The sequence below is a fragment of the Poecile atricapillus genome, chromosome 1 (assembly GCF_030490865.1).
Source record: "Poecile atricapillus isolate bPoeAtr1 chromosome 1, bPoeAtr1.hap1, whole genome shotgun sequence".
Lineage (NCBI taxonomy): Eukaryota > Metazoa > Chordata > Aves > Passeriformes > Paridae > Poecile > Poecile atricapillus.
In genome coordinates, this window is record NC_081249.1 from 86,923,446 (window position 1) to 86,937,408 (window position 13,963).

General features: G+C 45.9%; 1 protein-coding gene across 1 annotated transcript; it reads left to right on the forward strand.

Annotated features, from left to right (window-relative positions):
- Window positions 1-6,627: 6,627 nt before the first annotated feature.
- Window positions 6,628-8,523, forward strand: AICDA (activation induced cytidine deaminase; the record flags this gene model as incomplete). The annotated part of the gene is made up of 4 exons (XM_058837431.1): window positions 6,628-6,792; window positions 7,245-7,515; window positions 7,696-7,811; window positions 8,094-8,523. Coding segments are annotated over 4 exons (606 nt in total), but the record flags the coding sequence as incomplete, so codon positions are not given.
- Between the last annotated feature and the right edge of the window lie 5,440 nt (window positions 8,524-13,963).

Here is a 13,963-nt window from a genome sequence, read left to right on the forward strand (position 1 = left end):
AAGGCAGTGCAATGTGTGTGCAATAAATGAGCATTTTGAGATATAGTCTCACACTTAGTATATGCTCATATAAAGTGAGCATGTTCTATGTGCTTATAATAACCAAGCATAGCAGCTTATTTATCTGCAGGATGCTCCACCACTCTCCTGCTCAGCATCTCTGTGCAAGTCAGTAGCTGTGGTGCTTCAGCACTTGTGGAGCAGAGAAAGTTCTTCTGTTTGAGGTTTTCTCTTGAGGCCAGGGGAAGCAGGTGTTTGTGTTTCTTGTGTTCAGTGTAAAACCAACCAACTGGTGGTAGAGGCGCTACTTTCAAAAGGCAATTTCTGAGCAAAGGGTGAATGGAAAAAACAAATTTATATTTATAATGGTATGCACCAACCCATGACTTCCTGTTGACTAAACAAGCAACCTCTCCTCTGCTTTTGGGCTAGATAATTTAAATTATTCACTTTACTTTTGCTGTCTAATTTCTTGGTAATTTGCTTTCTGAATCTTTCTTAAAAGTAATGGTAGCATTCCTCCTCTCACCCCCCCTTACACCTGACCACTGCTCTTCAGCCGGCAGTAATTTCTCTGTTCTCACTCCAAGATAGAAAATAAAGCTCTGAGCACAAGAAACCTGAAGGGATGCTAGAAGATCCTTCCATGATCCCGAAATGCTGGAGCAGTGCCTCTAGCTAGACAAAACTCCAAACACAGCAGCACAGAGACCCTCTCCAGCCTTCCCCACCAGCCTTCCCCACCAGCCTTTAACTCACCTGAGCTTTGATCAGAAATAGTGATGGAGTCATTTTCAGTATTTCCTCTCCCAAGTTCAAGTCCCTCTCCAAATCGGTTTTCATTGAGCAGAAGGGACAGAAAACTGGAGTGGTCTGCATATCTCCTTATGTATTAGCTTCCAGCATATGCTTGGCATATGTAACAGATGTGGCAATTTCAACCAAGGAGAAAGCTGGACAATCAACCAGATAAGGGATCAGTGATCTTTCCAAGGTTTTCCAGATTAATATTTTCTTCAACCAGAGCAGGGGTGACATCTGCTAATGAGCAAAATCTTGCTGTGGCAAGAGAGTGCAGCTTCTGTTCTAGGCAGAACTGCATAGGAACTGAAGGTCCCTCTTGAAATGTCCCCTGGCTTTACTACAAGACACTAAAACACATCCACACCAGCATATTTCTGCTCTGGGGATTAGAGACAGAGGTAGAGAATCTCCACCACTGACTTTGTGCACTTGCACCTCACATGTGAGGGAAGTTACCAGACTAAATGAAGGGCATTAGAAAGCCTACAGCAGTGTTTAGTCTTGAGAGCCTTGCCATTAATTATAGTTCATCTGTTTGTTCATCCATTCGTTCTTTCTTATCTCTGTGGAGAGCAAAGCAACTCTCAACATTTAAGGGAAAGATGGTTTAAACATGGAAGGATGAATTCCACGTACAGGCAGGACCAAAGAAAGGATCTAATTATGAGACTTGACATGTAAAACCTTTGAGAAAATAACTTTGCACCAATTAAATTTATAGGGAAGACCAGGCTGGCCATAGAAATATTTCCTGACTCCTTTCAAAATACAGAATTTTATATAAGATTTTCTGCAATCTTTTGGCTATGAAAATTGAGAACCAGCACAAGAATAAAGGTGAATTTACTTTGATTTATTGAATTAAACACGAACAGTTGTGATCTCTGATTTCCCGAATGTTTAGCTTTTTATTTTTGCTTTTCTCTTTTTTTGATGTCCTGTGTAAGAAATGTCCTGTTTGAATTATTAAAAGAAAATCTAGTATTAAAGTGCGATGTGTCGGTCTGAACTAGGAGATTTGTCACAAGGTGCTACTAGAGCAAAGGCTGAAAAGGGACAGCTGTTTCATTAGCCAGACTGTTCTCTTAGACTCTGTTAAGTAGGACAGGGATTCTCAAGGATTTCTGTCTCTTCTAGCTTTGGTCAAACACTAGGAGCCAGATCCTCGAGGAGGATAATTGCCACAGCTCTTGAGACCAATGCAGCTGACAAAAAGTGTGCTCATTGAGCATGTGTCCTACCCAGGCATTTCCTTCAGGAGCAGTACAGCCCATTCCTGGGTCTTGCAGGAGTGCTTCCCCTTTTCCTGAAGTATGCCATGCTCTCTGCTCTCAAAAACAAGTCCTCTCCAAGTGCTGGGCTAGAGAGTCTGCTCTGTTCTGGCAACTCATCTCTCCTTTACATGTTTTTGCATATACTGGTTTCACAAAGCCTTAGCATTCTGAAAACCAGTAAAATTAATAAGGAAAGTAAATCAAGCAGAGAAAAAATGAAGAACTACCCTAGCGTGAGGTAAACAAAAGCGCTGCTTCTCAGCCATGCCCCACTTGAGGCAGGAACGGAGCAGTGTCCCCTGGCTGCCTCCTCAGCACCCTGCCCCATCCCTTGGCTGTCCTTCAGCCCTGCAGAGGGCATGGCTGCCATGGCAGGAGCAGAGTCTGGGCAGCCCAGAGCACTGCTGGCAGAGCAAAGTGTGTGCATCCTGGCTGCCAGCCTGGCTGTGACAGCGCAGACATCAGTCAGGGGGTCCCAATTGTCACCCTGCCACCAGCAGAGCTCGGTGCTGGTGCCAGGACCACCTGGAACAGCAGGATCCCACTGGTGCTTTGTGCACAGCTTTGCAATGCAGGTCTGCCACCACTCCTGGCATGTTGACAGGGCTCAGACACCCATGGCAATGTTCGGGTGCCCACTGACCCATGGGAGCTGAGTTGAGTTCCTCTCACTCTCGTCTTCAGCTTCTGTGTTGCTCCATGCAACTCCTGGGCCTTTCAGGGGGTCACAGAGGAGAAGGGGAAGTCTGCCAACAATTTGGTGTTCCCTGAGCTCCTTCCAGCAGGGTGGCTCCAGGTTGCCTCACAGAGCTGCCTCTGTGGCAGAGCAGGGCAGGGTCACCACCATCCCTGCGCAGCTGCGTGATGCGAAGCCCGGAGGGATGGTGTGGTTTTGCCCACATTCACACTAGTGGTACACAAGCTCTCAGGCCCCCCTCTAACCACTAGACAATGTTTCCTGCCTTGTTATGCTATTGATATTATTTCAGAATAATTTTGCAGGTGGGGAGGGCCAGTAGGCAGTGCAGGGGGGATGGTGACCAATGGGTGCTGAGCATCTTTCAGAACTGATGCCCCTTTGCATCTCAACACTTTCTTCTTCAGCTCCTGCAGCTCCAGAGACCCTTCTAACTCCTCCCTCAACCACACCCCAATGAAAGCCAACAGGGAATAGATAGGGGTGAATGGGGAGGGGACACACAGGCCAGTCCACATTTCTGTACATCAGGTCAGAGGGCTGCAGAGACAGAGTCTACAACATAACCTCCCTGTAATCCCAGCACCTGAGAGAGAACCTGGGAGTCATGGACAGGTAAAATGAATGCCTCTAGTTTCTTGCTCATATGAGAAATTAGAGTCTTTCTGTCAGAATTAACTTGCTTTCCTTCTGGTGTTGACCATCCCTTTCCCTTTCCCCATCTGACTCACTGATTGAACTCCCTGCCTGTCCTGCTCTTGCAACTTGCATCTCTGTATCTCTGTTGTTCTTTCTTTTTGACTGTCTGCCACCTGTCCTCTTTTCCCCTTCTGTCATTTATTTTTTGTGGGTATTCTCTGTTCCTTTCATTGTTTTTCTTTTCTAGAAACAAAGGATGATAACAGAAGGATGAACAGTCAGATGCTATCTGCCGCTTTAGCACCTCACTCCTCTACTTGCACAGCAATTACTCTGTGAGCTTATTATGACTAATATTATGACTCCACAATTGCATACTATGCACACACTCAGGGGGCTTCACTCTGATTTCATGAATCTTTATTTGAGGAGAAGACCTCCATTCAGGCTGCTTCTTCAGTGCCCAGGCATAATTACAGCTCCTGTGTCCTTGCTGCTTTCCCTTGAGCTGTTCTATAGCCATAGGAGTTGCAAGGGTATCCAGCAGCTTATACCTAACCAAACATCTGCTCAGTTGCACCACACAACATCTGCTCATTCATTGTTCTGTTCGCACCAGCCATTTTCTGAAATCCTCCCTGGGAAAAAAAAACCCTGGGATGGTGAACTCCAGAGGAAAGGGAGAGAAAGAACTGATGTTAATGAACGTTTCTAGTTGAACAAATGTCTTCTGTGATTCAAATTGTCTTCAATTTGTTCTGAAACTGAAAAATAATCTAAGTGATCGTATTTTTCTTTTTCTGTGGTTTGGGGTCATTTCTTGTTCTTCACTCTTATTTGCATCCACATGCTACTCTGCAAGAGAAAAAACATTGAACAGAGAAAAAAGGAATGAGATGAGAAAAGGGACAATTAGAAGAAGAAGAATCAGAAACTTTTTGAAAGCAAATGGCTTTGCCCAAAACTTTAAAATATAAATATATATGTATACACACAAACACACATATATATACACATACATACATATATATATATATATATTTACATATATATATATATTAAAGGAAAAGCGGACTTTTCTTTATGTTTTTGATGCGATAAAAAGCATTTTTCCATATGGGTTTTAATGGAACATCAGCATAATTGTAATTGCTTTTCACCTGGTTTATATATTTATTCAGCAAGCAATTGCCCTGTTCCCAGTGCCTCTGCTCTGTTTTCTGCAGTTGTGGCACACCTCAGGTAAGTGCTTTGCAATCCTCTGTCCTATTGCACCGGTGCAATTCTCTGGGTTTATCTTTTCTGGACAATCTGAGGATCTGCCACCACAGAACAGATCCCCTCTCCAGCATCTCTGTTACGGGGCACAGTCTTTTCCATATCCCTGCAATAGCACAACTAAGACCTGGAAACCTGTGGTGAACCAGTGGTAGATAATTTTACGAGACCAATATGTGTGTGCATGTCTGTGTGTGTGTGTGTTAGGAACACACAGGTGTTCATTTGTAAGTGTACAAAGGCAGGGAAATAGGGTGAATCTAAGGTGGTGGGAAGTGAGTCAGCTGTAAGTGTGAGAAAGATGATGAAGAACATACAGTGGGTATGGGAAACACGCACACAACAAGGGGTGACAAAATGCAGTGGGATCGGCTCGTGCTCTACTCCTGACACAACCTGCAAGCCCAGCAGAGCAGGACTGCAACAGTGCTTATGGGACAGACCTCCAGGAATGGCCTCGGACTGTTGTTTGGCTTAATGAAATACTTAATGGGAATGCTTTACCTTCCTGAGTGTATGCAGTCTTCTCTAGGGACTTTCTTCTAACAGAAGACGTGCTCACATGCAATGTGCTTCTGCAAATCCTGTCTGTATAAAGCATGGCAAAACAGAGTACGTGTGTGCTTCCTCTTTCTGTGTGAGCAGGACAGGTATTTTTGCACTGCAGGCTGAGGGAGACAGGGCAGGAAAGAGTCATTTTCCTGTCTGTGGGACAATCAGGGGAGCAAGGGTGTCTGAGGGACAATATGTCTGATGCAGGTGAGGAGCAGTAGGGAGTGTCACACAGCCTCAAAGCATGTCACTAGGTAACAAAAGCAAGAGGATATGCATGACTGTGTGAATGAGTACCTGTGATGCAGTGGCCATGTGTCAGAGTGCACAAGGGAGAGAAGCTCCTGGAGGAGCAGAGAAGATGCCTGTTAGGTGGTCATTAAGTGCTCTGCAGTGCTCAAACTGTATGGTGGCATTGGCAAACAGATGAAGGGTACCTAGACTCCCTGATTTAAATTCTTAACAAACCCCAAACCCCCTTTTCTACACTTCAGTGGAGATCCTCCAGAAAACCCAGCTCAATATCTCTTAAACTTACCCCATCTTTGTGCTGAACATCAGCCTAACAGTGGGAAAAGATGACAAAGGACGTGATTATTTTTAACCTATTCACTTCTGTTTTGCATTGCTGCGGGGGAGGTGAGTATCTCACCTCAATGAACCCAGCTGTCTGTGTCCCTCCACTCTGCAGCAAGGTTGTTAGATATGGCTCATGACTGCCTTACACCCTCCCTGTGCTCCTGCTGCCTCCCCCCCGCAGGGTCCCTGGGCATGGGAGCAGGCCTATGCCAGTCTTGATGTCTGTCTGCTGTGGAAATGATGCTTGTGTCTGGAGAGGTGACAGCATGCCTACCTGTTATACATTCCATCAGCTGCTGGATGGCATCTTTCCATAGTCCTGCACATTTTCAGCTCTGCTCTTCTTTTAGGCAGTGTTTGGAAGACATTCAGTCCAGTCTCCCCTGGAGAGATTCCAATTTCATCTGTGCCTTCCCCCAGTGGATTTTCAGGGTTTCATATAGCAAAAATAGCATCTCTTGATGACTGAACTCTACACCCTCTCTTCAGAGGTCTTCTCAGATGCCTTCATCCTTCTCCCTCATTGGTGTCCATGTTCTGGATATTTTCAGATGTTTTCACACTCTGCCCAGCCACAGTTGCTGTTTGACTAATCACTATTAATTCACAAACCATTTCTACTCACACGGTCACCTGCTTCATCCCCAGAGTCACGCCTGCATCCTTTCCCTAGAACATTTCATGCAAATGCCTGACACTCTTCTCATACCGAGAGTCTTGGATGTGAAGAGGATATTTTTGGTGCTGAGCCCTCAAGAGAGACGTAAACTGCTGGCCGCAGGGCGGGGCTAATGTAAATTCTCTTTTGTCTTCTCCTGCAGCATCCTCATGCAAAGGAGACTCTTCCTCTACAACTTCAGGAACCTGCGCAAGGCCAAGGGCCGGCGTGAAACCTACCTCTGCTATGTTGTGAAGCGCCGGGATAGCGCTACCTCGTGCTCCCTGGACTTCGGATACCTGCGCAACCAGGTACGGGGAACGCCTTGCCATCCCCTCGGGAGGTGCCTGCAGCCCCAGTTTGCCTGGGGCAGCAGGGAGCAGAGGGCTGTGACAGGACCTCGGGCACAGCTGGGCGCTGCGCTGGCACACTCTGTTTCAGGGATGCCACCTCCGGGTGAAGCTGTGCTTTGCGCTACCCCCAGTGTGTTCCCAGCAAGACATCCATACTCCCTGCTGCTCTAGCAGCCTACCGCCCTTCCTGCTTAGCTCCCGCCCATCCCGTTTGTACATCCCTCCACATCAGCGCCCTCCAGGCCTTATCTAGCCGCTAAGTACCACCGTGCCTTCTCCCCGGCGTGTGCTGACCTAAGAACGCGTTCCGCACCTCGTTTCTCCTCCCTCACGCTCCCTCCATGTCCCTCTCACACCCGGCTCCCTCCCGCCACCTCACGCCTTGTCCCCGTGTCCCCCGTGTCCCGAAGATGGGCTGCCACGTGGAAGTGCTCTTCCTGCGCTACATCGCAGCCTGGGACCTGGACCCGGGGCGCTGCTACCGAATCACCTGGTTCACCTCCTGGAGCCCCTGCTACGACTGCGCCCAGCACATCGCCAACTTCCTGCGCTCCTACCCCAACCTGACCCTCCGCATCTTCATGGCCCGCCTCTACTTCTGCGAGGACCGCAAGGCAGAGCCCGAGGGGCTAAGGCGTCTGCACAAGGCCGGGGCACAAATTGCCATCATGACCTTCAAAGGTGAGATGTGCAGGCAAGAAACAGATGGTGGAGAATGATGGGGCGTTAGGGAGACCCAGGAGAGGGGGAGGAGGTAGGGCAAGGAGCCAGAAAAGGTGATGCAGAGCGTGATGATTTAGTGATCCTAGGAGAGGTCAGTGTCCTATTGAGCACCCTGTAACCCCCCTATACCTTGCACAGATTATTTCTACTGCTGGAACACATTTGTGGAGAACAGGGAACAGACATTCAAAGGCTGGGAAGGGCTGCATGAAAACTCTGTCCATCTTGCCAGGAAACTTCGACGAATCCTCCTGGTAAGGGCCAATTCTCCTTCTTCTTCCAGTGCCTCTTCCCTCAGCTTACTCCTCACTTCCTCACTACAATTCCTCTCTGCTCTTGCTGCTCATCCCTGCCATCTGCCATTTCATTTGCTCATATGTCTTCATCTTCCACATCCCTGATGCCTCTTCCCCCAACTTTCTTTGTCTCTCCTCGTTCACTTCCCCTTCTTCCACCTCTCATCCCATCTTCTGCCTCATATTCATGGGTTCCTGCTCACTTGACAACTGACCTACCACTTATATTTTGTCCTGCAGCCGCTGTATGAAGTAGATGATTTACGAGATGCCTTTAAAATTCTGGGACTTTGAAGCGAAAGTCATCAGCAACCAGAAGACTTCGCAAACACTTGTTCTTTGATTTCCAACTCTCTTCCTTACATCTTTCTCCTCTTCCCTCCTTACATCCCTCTTCCTTTCAGCCCTGTGTCTAGAGATAAGAGAGATAAGACCATCCTTACTTTTTATTTCCAAGGAGAATTAGGCTGATCTTGTGAAGACATCTTCCCCAGGCTCACACCTTATCCATTGCTAACTGGGAATAGCCAGGACTGAGTGACACTGCCAGAGAGCGATTTGCCTCCCCTCAGTCTCTGCAGAGCTAATCCAGGTGATCCACTGAATGGAGCTCTGGGTTTAGCCTTGCCCAGCTGGGAGCAGACAGCCTGCAAAGCTGTTTGTGTGACTGTGTTCCCACTGGTATTGCACTGACCTGCACATTTCCTGAGGGCTTCAGGGAGCATATTTTTTTGACTCCTAGAGCTGCACTACACTCAGCTGCTCTGTGTCCTGCCCTGTGAAATGGTTTATTTATCCTTCTGGATGTTGGTAGGAAGTCGAAAACCATCTCGACTGAAGTGGTACAGCCTGTGTATTAACAGCAAAGCTGGCCAGATACTGGAAAGCTCAGCTGAGAGTGTTGAAGTGAGTCCTTGACAGCCCAGGTAGCTCAGCTTGAAAACCTCACTTGAAGCCAGCAGGTGTGCCTAAGTGGATTGTGTGCAGAGCACCACAGCTCTCACTGTGTGGAGAGCTCTTCATCCACTGAGCACTTCCCCCTAGACCAGACATGCAAAATACTCCCTCCCCAGCCAACTGCCTCTGCTGGAGACACCTTTACAGTCCTACAGTCTTCTGTTTTTCCAAGTCTTCTACTGACCATAATATGGCCAGCAATGTCTAGTCGGTGACTGTACTGAGAGCTGGCCAGAAAAAAGTCCTGTCATACGCAAAGCTCTTCAGCCTGTAAATAGGTATCTTCTGTAGGGGTGAAAATCAAAACATCCTCCTGCCTGGCAATCACTCTGTTTCCACTAGGGGACCCCACTAGCTCCTGATGTGGTCTTTACAAGTCTACCAGACTGTCTTTACACAGTCTTTACAAGCTGGAGATAGGGTTCATAGTACATGCCTGCTCATCACCACCTTACCACCACCTAAATTATAGCTGGATTGCCCTCTCCAGTCTAACCTCTTGAGGCTTTGACAAGGCTAAGTGTATCCTACACTCTGAGCGTGCTCTGTCATTTCATCATGATGGCTGCAAGTTCTCTGCTAAGTCCTTCTCCTCGTTCTGGGTAAGGCTGGAGGCTCCTCAGGACACCTCTGGTGCTAGGCCAGCTGCAGGAGGACAGCAGAGAGCCCTGCTCCTAGGGCTCCTCCGGCTAAGAGAGGTCACAACCAGGTGTGTCACAACCTTCCTACAACTTCAGGCTTCCAAGGCACTCTCAGCTTGAGGAATTTCAACCAGGAATAGCAATGAGAGTCCTTTGCAAAGTATTAATTTGCAAGCATGGTGTTGTATATTTGTTTCATATGGTGCATATTATTTATATAAATAAAGCTCTTACAAGCAAGCATCTGGTTTTGTCATTTTTTTGGTATCATGTGGGCAAAGGAGGAAAATTGGATACAGAGGATTGATGTATCCGCTCTTCTTTCTGATTTCTGGAGGCACAACTTAGAAATATTAAACTGTTATCATACTTTTACTTGTAGCTTTGAAGTTATTGACAATGTCACCCAGCAGATCAAGGCACATAAATTGTTCAAGTACTTTGGAAATACTACCAATAATCTCTGAAGTTATTTGAGATGCTTCTTTCCTAGATGGCCAGCCTATTCTGCCCATTCATGACTCATAATTGACCACAATGGACACAGAAGGGTTGACCCAATATGCTTCACAAAAGAAGAAGAGAAGCAAAGATGTATAAAGAATCTTTGTCTTTCAAATTCTGGTATTGGCCTGTACAACAGCATTGTGCTTCTCAGTGAAATTGTTAGGAAAAAATTAGCATTTTCTTAAAAAGGAGTTGAGATACTGGCTTTTGTTTAAATTTTGACTAACACCGAGTTGAATATACTTGTTGAAACATGACAATAGGTGACACTGTACAGGAGGAAAAAATGCAATGAGTAAATGCAAATAATCATGAACTACATTAAGAATACATCCTACGTTTATATTCTTCTGAACGTAAAATTAAGTACAGAGTGGACTCTAGAGTTAATCCATGTGATTCAGCTATAGGAGTTTAGCTCTTTTGCTATGGAGATTGTTTTAACTGTACTTTTTCTGTTCACAAATACCAATTCATATTGTTTGTTACAAGATATTCTTTAATTTGGCTTTCTAAATTAATTCAACCTCAAACACTTTAGGTGTCTCTGCCAAGAATAACTCCCTGGAGAGTGGCTGTTATGCAGTAATATTACTTTTTTAGCCTAAGATGTTTTTCTCGCTTTATATGCACACAATAGACTGTGCACATAGTGAACATTTCACTGCTGATTATATATTTTTGAGGACCACTTATCTTTACAGCCTTATGGAGATTGTGGGTGTGCTGTTCTAGGTGTCTCTCTCCTTTACATGCACCTGGAAAAAGGCTAAGCTCTCAAAGGGAGTGTGGCAAATACACCTCCGGCCCAGGCTGCCTGAGCTGTGGGAAATGGGGGCTTGTGATTTCTGGGAGGGCATTTCCTCCCCAGACTGTGGGGAGCAGCCAGAGCAGGGGCTTGGTGCTGGCTGAACCCCCAGTCTCACTTGATCAACACTCCATGGTTTGCAGCAATGAACAAGGCACAGGCACATGCAGGTAGCTGTAAAGGATAGGTCCTTGATAACAGAGGAAACAGGACAAACGGGATGGAAGGGTGACTGGTGTGGACAGCTCTGCATTGTTACCTCTGTCTCTCTTTTCTTTGCCTCCTTTGGGCTCTGTTCTCTGTGGATATATCTTTTCTTTAGTCTCTCAGCCTTCTCTGGGCTCAATTCTCTGTGAATACAGCTTTCTATAGTCTCCCAGCCTCCTCTGGGCTGAATTTTCTGTAAATACAGCTTTCTATAGTTCCCCAGCCTCCTCTGGGCTGAATTCTCCCGGGATCCTCCCTCGTGGGGAGTTCCACTTATCTCAGTTCTCATTATTTGAAGTAAACTCTCGAGCTCGTTAGAATCTTGTTTCTCGTGTTTATTGAAGGATCCTTATAAAACTTAACAGGTCTCTTTAGGCTGGTTACAAGGTTAATCTTTGCAATTTGGCACATTTCTTTCTTCTGATGGTACAAACAAGGCCTTGTGGCACACTTCATGTCTGATACACAAAATGGCCCTGAACTACGCAGTTCTTTAATCTTTATACCTATTTTTATCCAATTAACAATAGACACGTATATTATTTTTCTTAATGACCCAATGACCCATCACCTCTGTGATGCACTGCGGCATTTTTTATCCAATCACTAACTATTACCCAAAAACCTCTAGGAGAAGGACATGAAGAAGAAAGAAGGACAAGGGACAACACCCTAAATCCTCCATATTGTCTCCTGTTCTCTAAACTACTTTTTCACCCAGTGATTTAAGAAACTTTCTAATCTACACACCTACACTTTTAGCTTTTTCTATCTAACTTTATAATTTGTTTTCATGTATCACCATGAAAACATGCTCATGAATTTCATATTATATGAAATTCAGTGTTCCCTTGAATCTAAAGAAGAACTAAACATTAAAAACAAGGGCACACAGTCTGTATTTCAGACTCCAACATGCATGGCTGCCATCTCCTGGTGCACAGGGGTGTCTGGCATCCTGCTGAGGGTGTTGCCTTGGAGGGATGTTGATCCATACTGCAAACAGCTCTCAAAGTGTGCCTCCAACAACCCCCAGAACATGTCCACAGAAGAGCAGGATACTGACATCATTACCACAGCTGCACACAGCACCACTCCAGGTCTGAACACGGTATCCTTGGACTTTGCAATAATAAGAAACAGATCACCATTAAACAATGCAAAGACACACTCCTGACCCTTACAAACACAAGCATGTCTTCTCCCTCCTTGCTTTCTCTTCCTTGCCTGCATGCTGGTACTTGGAAATCAGGATAGAACGGGGTTTCAGGGCCATGGAATCTGGTCCCTTGTTACTTGTCCCTTCAGGGGGTTTTCAGCCTAGATGTATTTGTGTCCCACATTGTCTTTGGGTACATTTTTCTACTCTCCCTGATGCTGACCCTTTAGCGCTCCTATGAGCAGAAATGTCATTATTTCATCATATATATATTAAATATTCACAGTGATGGAAGTCAGATTTGGTTCACAGAAGAAACATGAAGGGATTTGGCAGAGAAGAGACCCCTTGTTCAGACAAAGTGAGCAATGATGAGCAGAGCCTTTGCTGGGGAAGGAGAAAGTGGGTTGCTGCAAGAGCAGAGGTCATAGTGGATGAGGAGGCACCAAAGGGTGGCAAATATTCTGAAGGCTGCCTTTGGCTTTTAAACCTCTCATACACTTCTGTCTTAGGCAGGTTTCCCCTCAGGCTTCCAAACCCACATCAGATATGGCTAAAACTCCGTCACAGTTGCTGCTGTTGCACCCAAGTTCCAGCGCAGGGAGGGTGTTGATGGCTCCTCACTATAACCTTGTCATTAATTCACACTTAAGAGCTATCCCACTCTACAAGCTGGCACAATGTTTTTATCAGTCCAGAGGGCCAGAAGATGAGAGCATACCAGCTGCCTTCTGTGGTTACCTTTAAAGGCTACCAGGGTGGTAGACCCACCTCTAGGCTCTCTATGTCAGTAGGGACACTGCAGGGATACAGCAGAATGTAAATTCACTCTGGCAGATAAAACTGGTGTGAAAAACTTCACCGGGCTTACTTGGAACTGGCAAGCTTCCAAAAAGACCAGAGAAAGTTTGTCCTCCTGCCTTCAGCGGGAAAGGGCTGAGCCCTGGCCATGGATGGTTATGGACCCTGCTAAACTATACTAAACTGCATATTGATCAAGTGATTTGATTGCTCCCTGAGAAAACTAAGAGTAAACAATATAATGTCCAGAAAGAGAGCATGTGGAATCCAGTATGAGGCCCAGGACAGACGGAAGAAAATTTTAGCTGTGCTATACATTGCTTGGAGTTGTTTAATTTGACCGATGTAGGAGACACGCCCCAGCCAGCTGTGCTCAGACTTAGATAAACTAAGGGACTGGAGCTGCTTCCTCAGCCTGCAGCTTTTCTGGCTGTCTCAGTGGTCTGCTAAACATCTGGAGATTTTGGCATGGCCAAAGAACGCTATAAGCATTCCATTAATAAATTGGAAGATAGGCACGGTTCCCACCAGCCCCTGCTTTGTTTTTCAAGATATCATGCGTGCGTGTTGTGGATCCCAGCATCAGCACATATCCCAGTGGGATCACACAGTGGGCCTCCTGCTTGAAGAGGTTGGGAATCATGACACATGGAGCTTCCCACAAGATTCATTCAGATGATCTACATTATTTGCTGCTCAAATTCAAAACTGCTGCAAGACCCCAAACACCTGAATCTTCTTTTTGCCTTCTGCCAGTAGAGAGAGCTCAGAGTTTTCAGTATCTCCTGCTTCACCATTCCACTCCATGTTTCCAGCTGGAAAAGCAGAGACTTTTTACTTTGTTTCCACAGCTTGCAATGAGCAGCTATGTCTCCCGAGTGTGGAATTACAAGGGAAGGCTGTGTACCAAGGAGCTGAACAAGAAAAGCAAAGTTTCCACAGTGTTGACATATTCCCTTTTATTACACTGGTTTTACAGTCATTAATAAAGTTTACACTCATAAATAAAACCTTAAGATGAAGTATTATT